The 21,386-nt window shown below is 47.7% G+C and overlaps 1 protein-coding gene across 4 annotated transcripts in view; it reads left to right on the top strand.

Moving 5' to 3' along the window:
* Window positions 1-18,333, top strand: part of SLC28A1 (solute carrier family 28 (concentrative nucleoside transporter), member 1) — a 52,705-nt gene extending 34,372 nt beyond the window's left edge. For all 4 annotated transcript variants that reach the window (XM_005878472.2, XM_014549615.1, XM_005878470.2 and 1 more), the window contains exons 11-18: window positions 552-677; window positions 9,744-9,874; window positions 11,314-11,482; window positions 11,607-11,804; window positions 16,326-16,407; window positions 17,144-17,242; window positions 17,372-17,483; window positions 17,701-18,333. In XM_005878472.2, the coding sequence (XP_005878534.1) occupies window positions 552-677; window positions 9,744-9,874; window positions 11,314-11,482; window positions 11,607-11,804; window positions 16,326-16,407; window positions 17,144-17,242; window positions 17,372-17,483; window positions 17,701-17,764 (981 nt within the window). In that variant the 3' untranslated portion in view covers window positions 17,765-18,333. The remainder of the gene's footprint in view (window positions 1-551; window positions 678-9,743; window positions 9,875-11,313; window positions 11,483-11,606; window positions 11,805-16,325; window positions 16,408-17,143; window positions 17,243-17,371; window positions 17,484-17,700) is intronic.
* The last annotated feature ends 3,053 nt before the right edge of the window (window positions 18,334-21,386 follow it).

Here is a 21,386-nt window from a genome sequence, read left to right as displayed (position 1 = left end):
GGGCGTGGGGGGGGGGGGGCGGCGGGGGGCGGGACCGGCTGCGGGCAGCTGGGGAAGATGGCCCTGATCGCAGGTCAGGCCTAGGGACTATACCTGTGCATGAATTTCATGCACCAGGCCTCTAGTATATTTTAAAAAAACAAAAAGTTCAGACCCAAGTTACATCTGCTCCTGGCCCTTTGCATGAAAAGAGGTCATTCTTTGAACCTCTCTTATCCTCTATTTGCTCTCCTGAAAAAGGGGCATGATGTCTTCCTTCTCAGAAGGTTGTGAGTAATAACTGTGAGGTGCTTGGACGTGGTAGGAGCTTGACACAGGAGCATTATCAGGCCAAGTGGCAGGGCTGGGGGTCCTTGTACAGAGCCAGTCTGATGCAGATGTTCAGAGTGATTCAGTCAAGTACAGACCACAGTCTTCACCCCACCTGCTATCTCTTTCCTTGCGACCCCCAGCACTCACTGGGAGCTGCCCACTCCGGTGGGGAGGGAACTCCCCAGGTTCCTGTTCTGGCCCGGCCAGTTCTGTTTGTCTGATACCTTTCCTGCTTGCAGACCGAGGCTCCTCTGCTGATCCGGCCCTACTTGGAGGACATGACGCTCTCTGAAGTCCACGTTGTCATGACCGGAGGCTATGCCACCATTGCCGGCTCCCTGCTGGGTGCCTACATCTCCTTTGGGGTATGAACACACTCCTGAAAGGGAGTGTAATTTGCTGTCAGTTTTAAAATACTTCCCCTTGATCCAGTTAGGAATATCGGGATACAGAAATATTTTCACAAGTGGTCAAATATGCAAAATTCTACTATTATTTGCAATAGAAGAACAAAACAAAACAAGAAACGACCTAAATGTCAAGCAGTGAGGGGATGAGTTGGGAAAATTTATCCATACAATGCCGTGCCACAAGCCCCTAGAGCAGCGGTTCTCAACCTGTGGGTCGCGACCCCTTTGGCGGTCGAACGACCCTTTCACAGGGGTCGCCTAAGACCATCCTGCATATCAGATATTTACATTACGATTCATAACAGTAGCAACATTACAGTTATGAAGTAGCAATGGAAATAATTTTATGGTTGGGTCACAACATGAGGAACTGTATTTAAAGGGCCAGAAGGTTGAGAACCACTGCCCTAGAGTGAGGTGGGCCGTGGTCTGCCTTTCACTGTCCCTGATGCTGTGTATGTATGCGTCGAGGGATGACAGAATGACCCGCACTGTCCTCTTCTCTGGTCCCAAATTCCACCTCTCATCTCTGTCCTTGGGGGTGGCCAAGGGACAAGCCAGACTGCCCCTCAGCACTTTCTCCCTCAGGACACTGGGCTGCACTAGTCAGCTCAGCTCCACACCCCACCGAGCTGCCTGGGCAGAGAGGTGGCTCTGTGACCTCAAGAAGTTCTCTTGTCTTTGTCTTCCGACCTGGCACCCTCCCATCTAGAATTTTCGAGGTCACCTGCTTCACACTGAGGCTTAGGGAAGGTCCATCAGAGCTGGTGCACCCCCCAACCACTCCACCTCCAATTGATTTAGGAAGGCGTTTGATATTTCAAAACTGGAAACTCAAAACTGTTCCCGAAGCTTTTTTTTTTTTAATATATTTTATTGATTTTTTACAGAGAAGAAGGGAGAGGGATAGAGAGTTAGAAACATCTATGAGAGAGAAACACCGATCAGCTGCCTCCTGCACACCGCCCACTGGGGATATGCCCGCAACCAAGGTACATGCCCTTAACCGGAATCGAACCTGGGACCTTTCAGTCCACAGGCCGACGCTCTATCCACTGAGCCAAACCGGTTACGGCACCGAAGCTTTTTTTCATGGTGGCGTATTAGGGGCGGGAATGCCATAATATTTTCAGGACTTAGGGCCTTTGACTGTCTTAACTTGGTTCTAGGTCTCACTGCCAGTTAAAAGAATGGTCTTCTTTCTGCTGCATCCATGTGGCTGCCCTTACTTCAGGCTAAAATCCTGGAAGAACTCTGTCCCTTTTCCACAACCTGCCTTACAACTCATCCTGCTCTCCTTCCCCTTCTCGGGCAGGAGTCCAGGGCGGCCCCAGGCAGCAGGGGCCTGGGTGCCCACTTGCCTGTAGCTCTACAGAATATGCAGAGGCTGCCAGGACCAGCCAGATGACCAGGGTCTCCATTCACAGCCTTATCTGGCAGCCCCCAGGCTACCGCCCAGCTGGCCCAGGTGAAAAGCACCTACTAGAGAAGTCTGGTATCAGAGAAGCTCTCTTCTGCCCCCACCTGGCTCTTGGCCGCCACTGCAGCAGCCTCGGACCTTCTCCCACAGCCCTGCCTTCTTCCCATCCTCTCCCCTCTCCTTTCACTCCCTCCTCAAGGCACTTCGTCACTGTATCCTTGCTCTGCCCTCAGCCTCTCACTTACAGGAAGATCCCTCTTGTTCTCTCCTCCTTTCTCATTGTTGCTCAGCTTCTGGATCCCTCTGCCCTGCACCTTCCTATTGCTAATATCTGGATATTTCTGGACCCGCATTGTCCAACCCAGTAGCCATGAAGCCACACATGGCTGGCTATGGAGCACTTGAAGTGGGGCTGGTCTGAAATGAGAGCTGCTCTGAGACTTAGTATGGAAAAAGTCCATATGTCGTATTAATAAGTTTAATATTGATGACATGGGTGGAGAGATAATATTTGGGATAGAGTGGGTTAAATAAAATGTATTATTAAAATTAATTCTACCTGTTTCTTTTTAATTGGCTACTAGAAACTTTAAAGTCAAAGATGTGGTTCTCATTGTATTTGGCTTGGACAGCGCTGATCTAGACCTTCTCTCTGGTCTGGGACCCTAGGATTATTTGACTGAATTCTTTCATGGTGGCCTGCACATGGTACATCTCCCTCTTCACCATATTTTCCAAAAGCTCTAATGCAGGCACCCACTCTCTTCACTAATCCTGGAAACCAGTCTCTCTACCCACCCCTCTGGTTCAGGAGCCACCGCGAGAGGAGATTAAGATGTGTGCCAGGCCCTAACCGGTTTGGCTCAGTGAATAGAGCGTCGGCCTGCGGACTCAAGGGTCCCAGGTTCGATTCTGGTCAAGGGCATGTACCTTGGTTTCTGGCACATCCCCAGTTAGGGGGTGTACAGGAGGCAGCTGATCGATGTTTCTCTCTCATCGATGTTTCTAACTCTCTATCCCTCTCCCTTCCTCTCTGTAAAAAATCAATAAAATATATTTTTTTAAAAAAAGATGTGTGCCAGGAGCTGTGGACACGCCAGGCAGGGTGACACTGAGGAGCGGGCAGTGCCACTGATGCTCCTTAGTCAGTTGTGCAAGAGTGGGGCACAGGTCAGCGGGGTCCTGAGTGAGGCCAAGTGAACATCCACTACTTAGTTTCAACATCTGTAAGATGGGCGAGATTACTGCCCACCGCACAGCAGCTTAAGAATTAAATGCAATATCATGCAATTAGCATGATATTGAAGACATGGTAGTTACTTCTCTGACATAGTAGGGTCAGAAATACCTCCTCCTGAAACAGGCCAGTGTCATGCTCTGTAGTTGTCTGGATGTATTTTCTTTCTCAGTAAAGATCTTTCTTAAAAAATATATTTTTCACTTGGAAGCTGAATAGCATGTTATTAAATATTGACTGGGTTACCAATGAGATCAAAGAAGAAATTAAAAACATCCTGGACACTCACTTTTTGGATAATAGTAAGAGCTACAATGGTGGAGAGAGGGATAGAAGAGTGGGCGGAAATGCATCTTGCTCTCTAGTAGATGGCCAGCAGGTAGGGAACATCAGATCCCTATGAGGGTAATACCTGGCAGAGAATAAAAAGCCTGTGGGAGAGGTTCAGGTGTGCTACATGGGCTATAAAGGAATCATTTCACTTCGCAGAGTGATGTGAGAAAGCTCAGGGGAGGAAGGGATATGCACATCCAGCCTTGAAGTAGACGAATGGATTTTGATGGGCAGAAAGAAGGGTGAAAGGAACTCATCCTGCCTTTAGAGAGCATAGTCTATTAGCACAGGAAACTCTGAACATCCGCAGTTTCAGTGTAGAGGGGTCTGGGATGTCGTAGAAGAAAGAAGAAAGACTACTGGCGATGGCATTGTCAGGCATCCCGAGAAGGTGCCTGTGGAGTAGGATCGCTAAAGATGAGAAGGAATATGTGCCCTGGCCCCCAGCACCAGTGTGTCTGTTTAGTGGAGGGTATTGCACCGCAAAGACACAGAAGCATGAGCGAGGATGCATCTGTGAGGGAGAACAAGCAGTAGTTTCCCCTGTGCTATGTGCACAGGTAAGTCCCAGACACTGCAGAGATGGTAGGGGCCTGCCCAGTATGGAACTTAAACTGAAGTGGAAGGTTCAGATGAGAGACACTGGAGGCAGACAGTCCTGCGCGCGCGCCTGTGTGTCTGTGTAGTTAGGAGAATGCTCTTCCTATACCTGTTCCTGAAAAAGCTGAGCAAAAGACCTCTAATTTGCCTTCCTTTTCTTTTTTTTAAAATATATTTCTATTGAGAGCGAGAGAGAGAAATAGAAACATCAATAATGAGAGAGAATCACTGATCGGCTACCTCCTGCACACCTTCTACTAGGGATTGAGCCTGCAACCTGGGCATGTGCCCTTGACTGGAATGGAACCCAGGACCCTCCAGTCTACAGGCTGACGCTCTATCCACTGAGCCAAACCAGCTAGGGTTTTGCCTTCCCTTTCTTAAGCAGAATAGTCAGAAACCCAGTTATCAGTGCCAACCAGTTTGGGTTACTTTTATACTCAACAATGAACTGGAAGGTATTTCAGAGGTAAAGGTTAACCCCTATCTTTATTGTTACCATTATTTTAGATCTCCAATTTTATCTACAGCAGAAATATATTGCATGTATGTGTGAATGTGCTGTATACTATATCACCTCCTTTTCTGTGGAGCAATATGCATCCAGTCACAAGCAAATAACATCCAGCTTCTTACCTCAACTGCCCTGTGTGACTGGAAACATTAACACCAAAGAAGGACAATGGCCCAGAAAGCCCAGGAAGATGAGAGAGAACTTTCACAACTTGTGAACATGTAGGTACCCACCCGTGTCTTACATTGAAAAATAAAATTCTAAATTCTGTGACAGATGGCAGTGTGGTCATTCCTTTGCATCCCATTGACACGGCCTGCCTCCTAACCCCACAGTTTAACTTCTCTCCCTCTGATTCTGCAAGTTAACCTGAAACGTTCAGGGAATCCAAGAAGCAGAGGGAAGCTTATTCAACTCGGCTGCACCATAATGTCTCATCAGCACTTTTAAATTCTATGGATAGGCTGCCGGGCGAAGGAATTTCAGGGCAGAATCCTTCGAAAGCAGGAGACAATTGCCTTCAGCTCCCCGCCATCGTTTGATGTAGATTGCCTATTATATTCTCGAGGTATTACTACAAATGCATTTGGAGATCTTTGCTTGACAGTGGGCAGACTACCGGAATCTGGTGACTGTATTTAAGATGTACAGGGGTTTGCTACAGCATGGGCATAGATTATTAGTTGGGCTGACAGGCTAAAAAAAATCTGCCAATGAATGATAATGAAGTTATTTAAATGTCGACTCACACACATTTTCTGAGCCCTAAATTATTCCCACGGCTTTAACCTGGTGCATCCTGTGTTATCCAAGAGTAGAGTCTGCAATGCAGCCCGTGTGCCTTTGGCTTTGGAAGCTATTTTTGTGCTGCCAAATGCACTAGTGCAATGAAAGGGGCTGTTCTTCACGATTTTAGGAAAGAAGCAAAACACACATGCCACAGCTGCGATTTAGAGGCAAGCGCTGCTCTGATTGCAGGACATCTCCTTGGTGCTCTTTTGAGTAAAGCCCTGGCGCTTCCTGTCTCAGAGTTTCCCCTGTCGCTTGTTTTGTGACCTTGGCCATGTGGCTTGATGTGTCTGGGGTAGAACGTTTTCCCTTTCTGGGGTGTGAAGGTGGAGAAGGAAGAGCTCAGGGCATTTGGGTACTTTCTAGAACCTTCTGAAGAAGTAGCCTGGGTCATCCTTGGTTCAAAGAGTGTGTCCATTACTCATCATGCATTCATTTACCTTCCATGTGCAGAGGCCATCTGCTCTGTGCCCGCACTGTCCTGGAGAATGGAGATTTGGGAGGAGAAGGTGAACAAAGATAGTCACTGTCTTTGATGTCAATGACTTGGTCAGGACATGGATGTCAGGCAGAGGTTTCTTGATGGAAAGGTAGAGGAGCGTGGAACATGCCCACTCATCCCACTTCAGCCCGCATAGCTGATTGTGTCTGCTAAGAGCAGGGAGCAGTAGTCCTTGCCAGGCTGCGTGAGCTTCTTACTGACTTAGTAGAAATCCAGTGGGCCATGCAAGAAGAGCAAGCATCTGTCAAGTCAGGATTCATTCAGAACCACACTGTGAGCATCCGGGGTACTCTTCTGGGAGCTAGGAAGCCAGCAGTGAACAGAACGGACATATTTCCTGCTCTCATGGAGCTTACATCTGGTGGGTAAAGATAGATAACCAAAAACAAGTTGATCTATCAGACGGGGTAAATAGCATGAAGAGAAATGAAAGAGGCTAAGGGGGATCTGGGTGTTGGGGGAAGGGGAGGGGTTGCTGTGTCATATAGCGTGACCGTTGTCCAGAAAGAAGAGAGAGGCCATCTGTCGAGGTATCTGGGGAAAGAGCTTTCGAAGTATAGGGAATAGCAAGACTAGGGTGGGCAGGGGTAGGGGTCAGGCAGAAAAAAAGAGAAGGATTAACGATTATTATCTTGCAGACCTTCAGGTAAAAAAGTAAATGTGGAAATAGCAGATCTGGAGTTTATTTGTTGAGGGAACCAGCGGGCTCAATGGTTACTCAGTTAGACAGGCCCTGCATCGGATTCTGTTTGATGCCAAGTGCTCTGCATCCCTGGCATCTTGGTAACCTGCATGAGACATCGTGAGATCATTAAGAGGTGGGCCCACTCACGTGGCCTATATCTCTAGCCTTTCCAGAAGCCAGGGTGGACCAGATACATGACACGCTTCCTTTTCCTCTTGGATCGTTGGGTGAGTTTCTGCTATACTTTTCTTAAAATCGATTCTTCCTCTGCCCTTTTACTGGATGTGAAGAAAACCCAGGTTTTGATCTACACCAGGGGTCCTCAAACTTTTTAAACAGGGGGCCAGTTCACTGTCCCTCAGACCATTGAGGGCCGGACTGTAGTTTAAAAAACACTATGAACAAATTCCTATGCACACTGCGCATATCTTATTTTGAAGTAAAAAAACAAAACGGGAACAAATACAATATTTGTATTTGCATGTGGCCCACGGGCCGTAGTTTGAGGACCCCTGCTCTAGCCACTGAGCCAGGGCCTCAGTAAAGATCTTTTTGAAAATTCAAATGGAGAGCTCATGCCCTGTATCCCTCTCTGACTTGGGCCTTGGGGGGTTGGAACAGAAGGCATTCCTGACTGGGTATCTGGGATGTCATGGCCCTGAGAAGCAGCTGGCTTGGCAGAGGGGTGGGGGGCGCAGCGGAGGAGCGTGTATGGGCTGGCCCAGTGGCCCAGGGAGCCCGGCCTGGGCAGGACTTACCCCTTTTCAAGATGAGCAGGACATGTCCAGCTGGGGCCTTTGAGGCTGTGGCCACTACTGCCTCACAGCATTGCAGCTTAAATTTACCTCCCCTCCTTCTTGTCCTTTTTATTTAAAATTTAAGAACTGCAGCCCTAGCCGGTTTGGCTCAGCAGATAGAGCATCACCTGCCGACTTAAGGGTCCCGGGTTCGATTCCGGTCAAGGGCATGTACCTCGGTTCCAGGCTCTGGTGTTAGGCAACCAATTGATGTGTCTCTTTCACATCGATATTTCCCTCTCTCTCTGTCTCTCCCCCTTCCTTCCACTCTCTAAAAAGTAATAAAATAAAATTTAAGAACTGCAGTTGACTTATTATAAAATTTAAAAAGAAAAAGTCTATTTTACTTTTCTGTTTATAAAAGCAATATATATCCTTGTGAAATTTTCAAAACACACAAAAAAAAGCAGAAAGAAAAGAAAATCACCCTTGGCTTTCCAGGGGCAGCGAAAACTGGTTGGCACTGTGGTGTCTTTCTTTCTGGTCTTATAGCTTTGCTTTCCCCCATCATTGTGGTTATGCTCTATATGCAATTTTGTGGTCATTTCCCCTGTGATTGTGAAGCTTTGGTAACCATTGTTTTCTATGGCAGCTTGACAGTGCTTAGCCACTCCCCATTGTTATGTGTTTGGCTTGGCTCTAATTTCCCCATTTGGTAAATAACACAGTGGAAGAGAACAGGGAAGCAGAGGGGTTGGGGCCACCACGAGGATAGAAATCCAGGAAGGGACAGTCCTGGGGCTCAGGTGGCTCTGCCATCTTGCTGGGAAGGGTTTCGAAGCATGGCTCCAGAGACATCAGGACCCAGGGCCCAAGGGTGGCTGTGGTGGGAGGTAGATTTCCTGAGAAGAGCTCTCCAACCCAGGAGTGGGTGCGATGGGCTCCCTTGAAGAGGTGAGTATTCAAGAAGGGATCTTGCCGCCCTAACCGGTTTGGCTCAGTGGATAGAGTGTCGGCCTGCGGACTGAAGGGTCCCAGGTTTGATTCTGGTCAAGGGCTTGTACCTTGGTTGCGGGCACATCCCCAGTAGGGGGTGTGCAGGAAGCAGCTGATCGATGTTTCTAACTCTCTACCCCTCTCCCTTCCTCTCTGTAAAAAATCAATAAAAAATATATATTTTTTAAAAAAGTGATCTTGCCTTAGCCAGTTTGGCTCAGTGGATAGAGCATTGGCCTGCAGATTGAAAAGTCCCAGGTTCGATTCCGGTCAAAGGTACATACCCAGGTTTCGGGCTCGATCCCCAGTAGGGGGCGTGCAGAAGGCAGCCGATCAATGATTCTTTCTCATCATTGATGTTTTTATCTCTCCCTCCCTCTCCCTTCCTCTCTCAAATCAATAAAAATATATTAAGAAGCGATCTTATATAGGGAGGACATTCCTACAGTCCGAGGTTGAATTAGGTCACCTCTTGGATCCATTTCAACTCTCAAGTTCTGTGAACTTTGTCTGAAACCATCACAAACCCCTCCACCAGTGGCCAATGAGTCCTTGTATGAATGGTCAAAGGGAGACAGCCTAGAAGAGAAGGATGAACTTTGAACTCTGAGCCAAAAGGCCTGATGGGTTTTAATTCTTTGTCTTCCTCTATATTGGGCAAGTCAGACTTAATCCTTTGGGGACTCTTTATAAAATGGGGTAACACTACAGTTGTCTCTTGAACAGCATGAGTTTGAACAGTCTGGACCCACTTTGACAGGGATATTATTCAGTAAGTACTATATTTTCCCTTTTTCATGATTTTCTTTTCTCTATTGTAAGGATACAACATACAAAATATGTGTTAATTGACTGGTATTGGTAAGGCTTCCGGTCAACAGCAGGTTATGAGTAGTTAACTTTTGGAGGAGCCAGAAGTTATATGCAGATTTTTGACTATTTTTGACTGGTGTTCAGTGTCCCTGACCCCTGCTTTCTCAAGGGTCAACTGTACTCATCCGCCTGACTTACAGACACTCTGGGGGGAATATGAGCTCTGTACTATAGCCTGGGGCCCGCTGCACGTAAAAGGAATTATAATGGACAAAGGTGGCAGCAGTTCGGACAATAATGACAGCCCAGTGGGGCTGAGTACAGTGGCCCCTGCTGCCCTGGGCCGCACTGCTTGGCCCCCACGTCCTCCTGTAACCCCCATCTCCCTCTTGCAGATCGACGCCGCCTCTTTGATTGCTGCCTCTGTGATGGCCGCCCCGTGCGCGTTGGCCCTCTCCAAGCTGGTCTACCCGGAGGTGGAGGAGTCCAGGTTCAGGAACGAGGAAGGAGTGCAGCTAAGCTCCGGGTGAGCACAGCAGGACTCATGCTGGTGGGGAGGTGGGGACAGGAGCAGAGGCAGGAGACAGCAGTGGGTCCCGTGTTCTCTGCCCTTCCACCAAGCCCAGGCTCACCTCTTGCCTTAAACTGCCCTCTTTGTGGCTTTGCTTAGAAAAACATTAACTCCAGTTCTTGCATCTTAATTTCCATCTTGGAACAGCAGGAAACAATGGGCTGATCAAGGCATGGGAGAGTGGCCTGGGTCTTGTGTGGTGAGGAGGGTGGTCTTGCCACCTCTCCACAAACCTTGAGCTCTGACCACCAGTGTGTCAATCACATATTCACTTCCTGAGCGCTGTCCCGGATCTCACTCACCTCCTAACATCTCTTCATCATGTTCTTAACAGCTGCCGAGTAACATCTATCCTTTAAAAATGTTGAAAAGGGTCCTAGCCAGTTTGGGACGGTGGATAGAGCGTTGGCCTGCAGACTGAAGGGTCCTGGCTTCTATTCCGGTCAAGGGCACCTGCCCAGGTTGTGGGCTCGATCCCCAGTAGGGGGCCTGCAGGAGGCAGCCAATCAATGATTGTTTTTCATCACTGATGTTTCTATCTCTCTCTCCCTCTCCCTTCCTCTCTGAAATCCATCAAAATATATTTAAAAAATAAATAAAAATCTTGAAAAGATATCACTTTTGACAAATGAGCGTGGGGATACAGTATGCTCACAACGCCCTGAAGGTCGAGAGCAGCACTGCTCTATAGAAATATGATTTAAAATTTTCTAGTCGCTGTCTTTTAAAAAGTAAAAAGAAGCAGGAGAGTTTAATAAAATACTTTATTAACCCAATATATCCAAAATAATTATCTTCTCAACATTTTTATAAAATGATTTGTTTTCATATTGAATTTTTTGGTACTAAATCTCTAAAAACCTAGTGTGTGATTTCCCCTTACCACACACCTCAGCTCTGAGCAGTCTCCTTTCAAGTGCTCCGAAGCCACATGTGGCTCGTGGCTCCTGTCATGGGCTGCTCTGCCCTGGAAGCCTGGGTCTCCTCCTGGTGCTGGTACCAGCCCTTCTCTCTGTGTGTGTCAAAAGGAAAAAACAAGGACCTTCAGCTCTGAACTACATTGTCCAGGGTTCTTCTCTGACCCCACAGGACAGTGATGGCGAACCTATGACACGCGTGTCAGAGGTGACACACGAACTCACTTTTTTGGTTGATTTTTCTTTGTTAAATGGCATTTAAATATATAAAATAAATATCAAAAATATAAGTCTTTGTTTTACTATGGTTGCAAACATCAAAAAATTTCTATATGTGACACGGCACCAGAGTTAAGTTAGGGTTTTTCAAAATGCTGACACGCCGAGCTCAAAAGTTTCGCCGTCACTGCCATAGGATGAGAGGCCTCGCTGTGTGTGGGGTCAGGTCAATAAGATGACTCTTGATCCCAACAACAGAGAGGCTCAGAACATCTTAGAAGCCGCCAGCAGCGGGGCCGCCATCTCTGTGAACGTCATTGCCAACATCGTGGCCAACCTGATCGCCTTCCTGGCCGTGCTGGACTTCATCAACGCTACCTTCTCCTGGCTGGGGGACATGGTGAACATCCAGGGGCTCAGCTTCCAGGTACAGCCCCGGCCGACCCGCACGGTCTGGGGAGGGGGCAGTCCTGGGCAGTGGGTGGTGGTGGACATTCAGCAGAGCCCAGGCCAGCCGGGGTCCCAGCAGCTCCCCTTGCCTTGTATCTCAGCTCATCTGCTCCTACATCCTGCGGCCGGTGGCTTTCTTAATGGGAGTGGCCTGGGAGGACTGCCCGGTGGTGTCCGAGCTGCTGGGGATCAAGCTGTTTCTGAACGAGTTTGTGGCCTATGAGAAGCTCTCCAAGTACAAGAACCGCCGCCTTACTGGGGTTGAGGAGTGGATCGGCGGCGAGAAGCAGTGGATCTCCGTGAGTGTCCGGTCCCCTCCCTGAGGCAGGAACATGACCCAGCTGCTCTTCCTGCTCCCTGGGCCCTGCGTTCCACCTCCCTCATCCTACTGCCCTGGGTCCAAGATGGCTTCGGGCCTCACGGCCATCACCTTGGGTCCTCAGGAGGCTGAGGTGCGGGGAAGGAGCCTTGTTGGGGATGTGGGAGATCTGGCCATAGATGGGCTGCCATCCTGTGTGGCCTTGGGCCAGCCACTGTTCCTTGCCTCTCTAGAAAAACTGGTGTAACACCTGCTATATCTACCCCGAAGGAATAGGTATGAGCCTCCAGTGAGCCCTGAGGGTGAAGTAGGGAGACCTTACCACTATAGCCGCTGTCAGTACATTGCATTCAGTTCAGGGGTTGGCTCTTTCTGTTAAAATTTATTTTTAAAACTATAAAAGCTATAAAATGAACCTTTGTAAAAGAATTCAGGCTCCATGTAACATCATCAGGAATGAAAAAGTTACCAATCTCACACCAGCCTAAAATAATAGCTATTGTTGTATACAGTTTCTTCTATTCTTTTAAAGATAATTTGTATAGTTTTCATTTTAGTATTCAAAGTCTATTGTAGCCAGCTTTTCTCACCTACTATCTATAATAATAAAAGCATAATATGCTAATTAGACTGGATGATCTTCCGGATGAAGTCAGGGCTGTGAGGGAAGCCCGGGTCCCGGATGCCAGAGAGAAGCCAGTGCCGGCAGCCAGGGGAAGGAAGGCCTACTCTTGCATGAATTTCATGCATTGGGCCTCTAGTTATGACATAAGCATCATTTAAAAAGTATACTATATATATTTTTGTATTGATTTCAGAGAAGAAGGGAGAGAGATAGAGAGAGATAGAAACATCAATGATGAGAGAGAATTATTGATTGCTACCTCCTGCACATCTCCTACTGGGGATTGAGCCTATAACCCGGGCATGTGCCCTGACCAGGAATCAAACCATGACCTCCTGGTTCATAGGTTAACACTCAACCACTGAGCCACACTGACTGGGCTAAGCTTCATTTAAAAAAATATATATTTTTTATTGATTCAGAGAGGAAGGGAGAGGAAGAGAGGGATAGAAACATCAATGATGAGAGAGAATCATGGATCAGCTGCCTCCTGCACACCCCCCACTTGGAATTGAGCCCACAACCAGGCATGTGCCCTTGACTGGAATTGAGTTAGGGACCCTTCAGTCCAGAGGCCAACGCTCTATCCACTGAGCCAAACCAGCTAGGGCTAAGCTTCATTTTTGATATCTGTATTCTCACACATTACACATATCAAAAATGATATTGATTTATCATCAGTTCAGGTGAATTCCGTTATTTGGCAATCATGCACAATGCTGAAGGGGATAGGTTTGTTTACAGAACTTTTCCCTGCTCTCGGATCATTTCCTCAGGAGCTTTTCCAGATGTGGGATGACTCAAGTCACGGGCGTGAGTCCTCCTGTGGTTGCTGCCAGTAACTTTCCCAAAGGGTTGTAGCAACTGAAATCACCCCCAGCTGTGCCTGTGAGCAATACCTTCACCACACACTGGACAGCACTGAGTCGCCTCTTAAAAAAAGAAGTTCTGCTAGTTGAATGGGCAAATAATAGCTCATGGTGTTCATTGATGTTTCTTGGGTTACTAGGAACTTTTAACATGAAATATTCTTTTTGTCTTTTAATTGTAAAGGAATGTACTCTTTTTTAAAAAAGTTTATATGGACTAAAAAGCACAGATTCCCTCTCACTCCTCATCCTCAGCTCCTCTCTCACTCTCTTCTGTAGAGGTAGTGGATGGTACACTCCTTCAGGACCATTTAAAAAAATCCTTACCCGAGGATATGTTTATTGATTTTTTTGAGAGAGAAAGGGAGGGAGAGAAACACCGATGTGAGAGAGAAACATTGATCTGTTACCCCCACACACACACTCCCCCTGACCGGGGATCGAACCTGCAACCTTTTGGTGTATGGTAAGTATGTACCCTGGTCAAGAATCAAACCCACAACCTTTTGGTGTATGGGACGATGCTCCAACCAACTGAGCCACCCAGCCAGAGCAGGGTCATTTTTTCATGAACTTCATTCCTTCAGCAAGTATTTGTTGAGACTTCTGAGGTGCCATGCATTCTGTGAGGTACCAGGAATAGAAAAGGGAGTCAGACAGATCCTGGTGTCATGGAACTTACATCTAGTGAAGGACAGAGGTAAAACAAAAGAAAGCAAAAGAATAAAAAAGAAAATAACGACAATTTGTGGTTTTATGAAGGAGACACCAGGAGGAAATGGGGGAGAGAGGGAGATCTTTATTGGCTGGTCAGGAAAGGACTCTCTGCAATATGGAATTTAGGCCAAGACTTGGAGGGAGGAGAGGGGGCCAGGAGAAGCTGGGCAAAGCATTCCCGGGAAAGAGGTATGTGCAAAGGCCCTGAGGTTGAAAAGCACTTGTTTAGAGAACTGAGAGGAGTGAGTGCAGGTAGAGAAGGTGGTAATCATAAAAGACAGTGGCACAGGCCAAGGAGCAGTAGGATATTACTGACAATTTGATATTTCACATTTTAAGAGTACTTGGGCTGTTATATAGAGGGTGACTATAGGTGAGCAAGCAGGAGGCAGGAGTCTTAATATTTATTATTTTTTTAAGTCTGTTTTTTAAAAAAAAAATGAATATATATATATATTTCAAAGAGGAAGGGAAAGGGAGAGAGAGAGATAGAAACATCAATGATGAGAGAGAATCACTGATAGGCTGTCTCCTGCACGCCCCCTACTGGGGATCGAGCCCGCAACCCTGGGCATGCGCCCTTGATCAGAATCAAACCCGGGACCCTTCAGTCTACAGGCGGACACTCTATTCACTGAGTCAAACCAGCTAGGGCAGTGATGGTGTGTCAGAGGTGACATGCAAACTCATTTTTTTGGTTGATTTTTCTTTGTTAAATGGCATTTAAATATATAAAATAAATATCAAAAATATAAGTCTTTGTTTTACTATGGTTGCAAACATCAAAAAATTTCTATATGTGACACGGCACCAGAGTTAAGTTAGGGTTTTTCAAAATGCTGACACGCCGAGCTCAAAAGGTTCGCCATCACTGACTGCTAGGGCTATATTTTTTATATTAATTTTAATAAATTCTTTATGGTATAAAGACATTAACCGTTTTCTGTCACATTGTCTACATATATTTTCCTCCCTCCCCCCCTTTATTTTGTATTCAGTGATTTTTCTTTTACCACACATTTTACACCAAATCTTTTCCTTTGGGATTTCTTCTAGTATTTCTAAACTTAGACAGTTCTCTCCACTCCAGAAATCTGCTAAGTGTTAAATTTCTGGAACATCATGGTGTTGTTAAAAGCATGAGCTTTGAAGGCAGAACTGAGTTCAAAATCTGACACAGCTGCATTCTTGCTGTGTGAACTTCCTCAGTTACCTAACCACTCTGAGCCTAAGCTTTCCCCTCTCCAAAATGAGAGTAATAACACTACATTGTAACTATAATAATTATCCTATATTTTGCATTATTTGCTGTTTAAAATATCAATATTTATCTACTTCAATGATCTAGAATTGATTTTTTTATATGATATGAAGTATGGGTCTAAGCCAATCCCTGCCCCCTCCTCTCAAATTGTTGCATTTTGACTCAAAACACCTCTTTCCGGAAAATTAAGTAACTGTGCAGAGCAAAAGAGAAGAATTACTTTGCTTAAACTTGTACTGTGTGCCTGGTATTTCCCATAGATAGTACGATCCTTGCAATAGCCCTTCCAAGCTGGTACTGTCTTCCCCACCCTCCAGATGGAGGAACGAAAACATAAAGAGGCTATTGACTTGCTCAACCTGATCATACCTGGGGACAAGCCTGGAACCCAAGTTGGTTGTTTTCCACGTCCCTCACTCTCTTCACTAGGCCACAATCCCTCCACCCTCAGAGTTCTCAGCAAAAGAGTCCACAGGAGACAGGAGTGCAAGACTGTAGAGTGTTGGGAAGGGGCCAATCACCCAAGTGCCCCCTGGGTGCAGAGCTTGGTAGGACTGAGCCCACCTGAATCACATCCAGAAGGGCTGGTGATTAAGCTGAGCAGAGCGAAGGGCGCCTGAGGTGGTGCAGCTTGACCTGACTTAGAGGTGGGTGTGCAAGGCCTAGTGGGGCAGCACCGAGTGTTCCCAAGGTCAAAGACACACAACAGCCCAGCAGGTGTAACTCAGTGGCTGAGCATCCACCTATGAACTAGGAGGTCGAGGTTCTATTCCTGGTAGGGGCACATGCCAGGGTTGTGGGCTCAATCCCCAGTGTAGGGTGTGCAGGAGGCAGCTAATCAATGATTCTCTCTCACCATTGATGTTTTTATCTCTCTGTCTCCCTTCCTCTTTGAAATCAATAAAAATATATCTTAAAAAAACACACAGAGCAAGTGGGTGATGTGAAGGCCAGGGAGCCGGGTGGTGTAGGGTGCTCCTGTCCCGTCTGAGGGAGCCCCTCCTCACTCATCCTCTGTAATTCCAGGTCCGAGCAGAAATCCTCACGACATACGCCCTGTGTGGATTTGCCAACCTCAGCTCCATTGGCATCATGCTGGGAGGCCTGGGTGAGTCTTGGGGGGCATCCCGGGCGTCCCGGACTGTCGGGGACCTGGGCTCTAGTCCTGGCTATGAAACAACTTCCTGGGGACCTGTAGTCCTCAGTTCCCCGCCTTTGTCTAAGGCAAGGCCTGAATGAGATGGCCATGGAGGTTCCTCCCAGCCCAGGAATTCCATGATTTCTTGGCTTCTGAGTGCGGCCCAGGCCGAGCCTGGCTCTGGGATCTGGGGAGGGACCGGAAGCACAGTGCTCGTCTCTCCCCTGAGACCCTGGCCTGCCATTTCCCACTCCCAGTGGACAGGCAGGCCTTGGGCACCCAGGGAGGCAGGCTCTGCCCAGCTCTCAGCTCTCTGCAGAAACCCCTTCCTTCCACTCTTCGCAGTCCCCCTGCCTGGGCTTGTAACCACCCCATTTTACAGAGGAGGACACCGATTCGTGGAGAAGTGAAGTGATAGCCTAAGTCACACAGCTAGCCAATGGCTAGGCCTGTATTTAATCCCAGGTCCGCCTGACTCCAGACTCAGGTTCTTTTCCTACATCGGCCTCTGGTGATGTGTGTGGAGAGGTGTGGGGTGCTACCTAGTCAGGCCAAGGACTCCCAAACTCAGCCAGTGTCAGGAGGACAGTGTCCATCCCTGGCCACCCAGAAGACAAAGGGGAGTCAGCAGATGCAGCCAGTGGTGCAGAGCGTGGGCAGAGAGGCCCTCGGCGTCCTGGCCCTGAGCATTCCTGTCCCCTTGCAGCCTCCATGGTCCCCCAACGGAAGAGCGACTTCTCCCAGATCGTGCTGCGGGCCCTCTTCACAGGGGCCTGTGTATCCCTGATGAACGCCTGTGTGGCAGGTGAGTCCCTGCCTGGCAGAGCCCTGATTTCTCACTGGGCTGGGCACTGGGGCTCTGGACTCTTCGGAAGTCCCTGAGGGTGGGAAGTGAGGGGATAGACCCTGCTTGCCATCTGCTTTCTCTGCATAGGGATCCTCTATGTGCCAAGGGAGGCCGAGGTCAACTGTACGAGCCTCCTGAACACGACCCTCAGCAGCACCAGCTTTGATGTGTACCAGTGCTGCCGCAAGGCCTTTCAGAGGTGAGGGCCAGGGGATGCCATGGGCACCTGGGCAAGGAATAGAAAGGTCGTGGCCGTGGTTGATGTGGCCAGGGGAGGAGGAAGTGGGGCTTGAGGACCAAATTTGGGGAAGAAAGATGGACCAGAGACATGGAGCAACTTTTCCAGGGTTGCACAGCCTGTAGGGGCCAGCAGAGCCAGTGCTGGGGGTCAGACTGAAGCCTTTGCTTTCTTTCAGCACCAGCCCGGAGTTCAGCCTGGACAACTGCTGCCGATTTTACAACCACACAACCTGTCCATAGTGGGGCAGCATGCCTCGGTGCCTTCTGGGGGCTGTTCTTCCCCAGGAGGCAGCTGACCCCACCTTTCCCTCTCCAGGCCTGTCCTCGGGGAAGCCCACTGGGAGGGGGCGGTGGCGTGAGTGGGCGGAGGCTGAGAGGGTGTGTAAGTGAATGAAGGATGCTCCTCACTCCTCATTTCCCGCCTCCCAAATGTGAATTCCCAGGATCACGGCTGCCTTCTCTGTTCTCCCCTCCACATCCAACAGCACCCTGGTCTTTTTAGTCCCCTTCCTACCATGGATCTCTCCCACGCACCCTTTCCTTCTCTTATGGCCCCTCGCCCCTGGCATCTAGGCCCCCTCCTTCCCTCTTCTCTGGCACTTGGGGCTTACTGAGGCTTACCCCTGCCCATGGTTTCTCCTGAAGGCCCCTTCCCCTACTTCAGGAGACTCCCGACTGCCTTCCTTCATTGCACTTCCCAAACTGGGGTCCCGTGGAACACTCCCACAAGGTGTCCAGAACTTCCATGGTCCACTAGGTTTTGGAAACACTAGGCTAAAAAAAGTTAGACAGGTTGTTTTTTTAAAAAATGGTTTTATTGCTTAAAGTATTACAAAGAGTATTATATATGTCTCCTTTTTTTTTCTCCCCTTGACCTTCCCCTAACCTCCCATACCCCCCAGTGTCTTGTGTCCATTGAGTTGGTGGTCTAGTTTCATTTTCTTGCATGTATCTGTCCAATTTTCCCAGCACCATTTATTGAAGAGACTGTCTTGACTCCATTGTATGTTCTTGCCTCCTTTGTCAAATATTAATTGAGCGTATTGGTTGGGGCTGATTTCTGGGCTCTCTATTCTATTCCATTGATCTATATGTCTGTTCTTGTGCCAGTACCAGGCAGTTTTGAGAACAGTGGCTTTGTAATACAGCTTGATATCTGGTATTGAGATCCCACCAACTTTGTTCTTCTTTCTCAGGATCGCTGCAGCTATTCGGAGTCTTTTTTTTATTCCAGATGAATTTTTGGAGACTTCGTTCTAGGTCTGTAAAACATGCCGTTGGTATTTTAATGGGAAGTGCATTGAATTTATAGATTGCTTTGGATAGTATGGACATTTTAATGATGTTGATTCTACCAATCTGTAAGAGGTACTTGGCTTGCACCCCAGTTCTTGTGATCTAGGCAAGCAGACATTTTGTCATAGCAACTGTTTGTCATAGCAACTGTCAAACATAGAAGGAACTAGACAAAGCTCGCCCAGTCTTGCCCAGCCTGTAATGATCTGCTACTTCCCTATGATAGGCCAAGCCCTAGCAGTGATCTATGAAGCATGACCAGCCACAGCTTAGCTATAAAACAGTGTGTGTAAAAAATAAAGTTGCTGGTGCTTTGTGCCAGTCCTCCTAAACCCCGGTCTCTGGTGCTTTCATCCCACGCCGCAATTACCCTACGGGACCTTTTGGGAGCGGGTCTCCACAATTGGCGCCCAACGTGGGGCTGAAGGTGGGCTGCGTGAGGACCCCGGAGTATCATTCGGCCGAGTCCATTAAGTAATAGTAAGTTTTGGGGAATTTGTGTTAATTAGGAATAAAACATGGGGCAATTAGAGACCAAAGAGCGCTCTCTGTATGCGCAGATGTTAAAGAACATGCTGCAGGCAAGAGGGGCTTGAGTAACTACCTCCCAACTCCAGCCGGGGGCCACGACGGTGGCCATGCACTGGGTTTGTCTGTCTGGTGTTTGTTGTCTGGTATTTGTTGTCTTGGTATTTGTTATCAAAAAGTCGTCTGCTTCTGTGTGCACCCCGCTGCAATGTTTTTTGAAAAATTTTCAGGACTTCAAGGAGCGAGCTGCAGGTTCCAGACAACCTTAGGTTGCATTTGTCTGGTTTGTTTTGTCTTTGTTCTTTATTGTCTTTGTCTTTATCAAAATAGGTTAGGGTCAGTCATCTTCGTCGACCCCCTATCAGTCAGGCCCACTCCGAGTGAGTGGAAGAGGAGCTAGATCACCTCCTGGGAAGCTATAGAGCTCCCTCAGAAATTGGGAATTTGTTAGGAATTGGGTGGATTGTTTAAACTCTGAGTGAATGTCTGGTGAAAGTGTGTGAGTGTGGAGGGAGGGGGCCTGCCCTCTCCTCTCCTTTATGTGGCTCCACGACTTCGGTTACAGAGTCCAAGTGGGCCCCAACCTGCGGTTCCGCAATTCGTTATATGGCATAAGAGTGACTCACCCCCATATGGAGGTGACCAGGCCCGGGGTTTATACAGGTGCACCTTAGCCAAGACGAATCTAAGCTCCTAAGGGACGCGGCCAGGCGGGCATCTGCATGAGGATCTGTGAAAACAAGTCATCTCCTCCCTTGTCTGTCTCTCACCACTGATCATCATGGTGTGGGGACAAAGTAAACCCACTGTTAACTGGTCTATGTGAAGTTAAAGCTACTTTGATTTATTCTGCTGTTCTGTTGATACGCTTGGCTGAACGTTTGGGCTGGACCCGTGGTAGTCTGCAAAAGTCTCTTAGCAGCTGCAGAATTATTTTTTCTCAGAGTCTTTTGCTCACTATTAAAGGGGAATCAGCCCACTTAGCTAATAAAGATTTCTGTCTATCAGTTGCTCTTACCTAGGTTGTAAATTTACTGTATTAAGTTAAAGTTCTAGGGTAGATTTAAATGTTAAGATGTTAATGCTTTTGATTTGCAGAAATTCTGAACGGGAGTGGCCCACTTTCCAGCGGGGATGGCCGGACGTATAGGACTTATGATTTAACACCTTTCATACCGCTCACGAGTTTTCTCGTGTTTCGCGCGCCATCTGTTAAGGACCGCTCACGAGTTTTCTCATTTTTCACGCCCATGGAAAAAGGAGCGAATCTAGATACTTATGTAAATCTTGTTTGGTCCCTCTTCATAGAGGAAAATGTTTTACGCAGTACCATACGTTAAAAAAGTACTAGGAACTTTAATTGTTTAATCGTCTAATTGTTTTTGTAAATAAAAATGTTATAATTATTGAAAAACAACACCTAAAGTGCATTATGATGATTTAAATAACGTGCAGTTTGTCCAAAAACGTGCGGTCCCTGGCGTATGTCTTAGAGATTTCTATGCAGTACGCAATGTGTTAAGACCTAATTGGAGTCGGTGGTCTTATTCTCGCAAATGTTGGTCCACAACATCTGGAGGCCCCCTAAGGAGCAGGAGGCTCTCCTACCTGTTTATGCCGGGAAGGCAGTAAGGATCTATTGAAAGACCTGCAGGAGGTAAGGAAAAGGCGAGATCTCAAAAAGGGGAGTCAGAAGGAGAGCTGGACGCAGCACAATCTCCCGACTCCAGCCAACGGACACGACGGTGTCCGCGGCACCTGGTTAGTGCAACTCTAGGTTGCACGGGGTTGGTTTGTCTGGTCTTTGTTGTGTTGGTGTTTGTCATGATGGGACAAGGGTCGTCTGCTTCCATGTGTACCCCGCTGCAGTGTTTTTGGAAAAAATTTCCAGACTTCAAGGAGCAAGCTGCAGGTTCCGGGCAACCTTAGGTTGCATTTGTCTGGTATGTTTTGTCTTTGTTCTTTGTTGTCTTTGTCTTTGTCAAAATGGGTTAGGGTCAGTCATCTTCATCGACCCCCTATCAGTCAGGCCCACTCC

Source organism: Myotis brandtii, unplaced genomic scaffold (genome assembly GCF_000412655.1).
Source record: "Myotis brandtii unplaced genomic scaffold, ASM41265v1 scaffold561, whole genome shotgun sequence".
Lineage (NCBI taxonomy): Eukaryota > Metazoa > Chordata > Mammalia > Chiroptera > Vespertilionidae > Myotis > Myotis brandtii.
The sequence above is the reverse complement of the archived record's forward strand: the minus strand, read 5'-3'. Positions and strand labels throughout refer to the sequence as shown.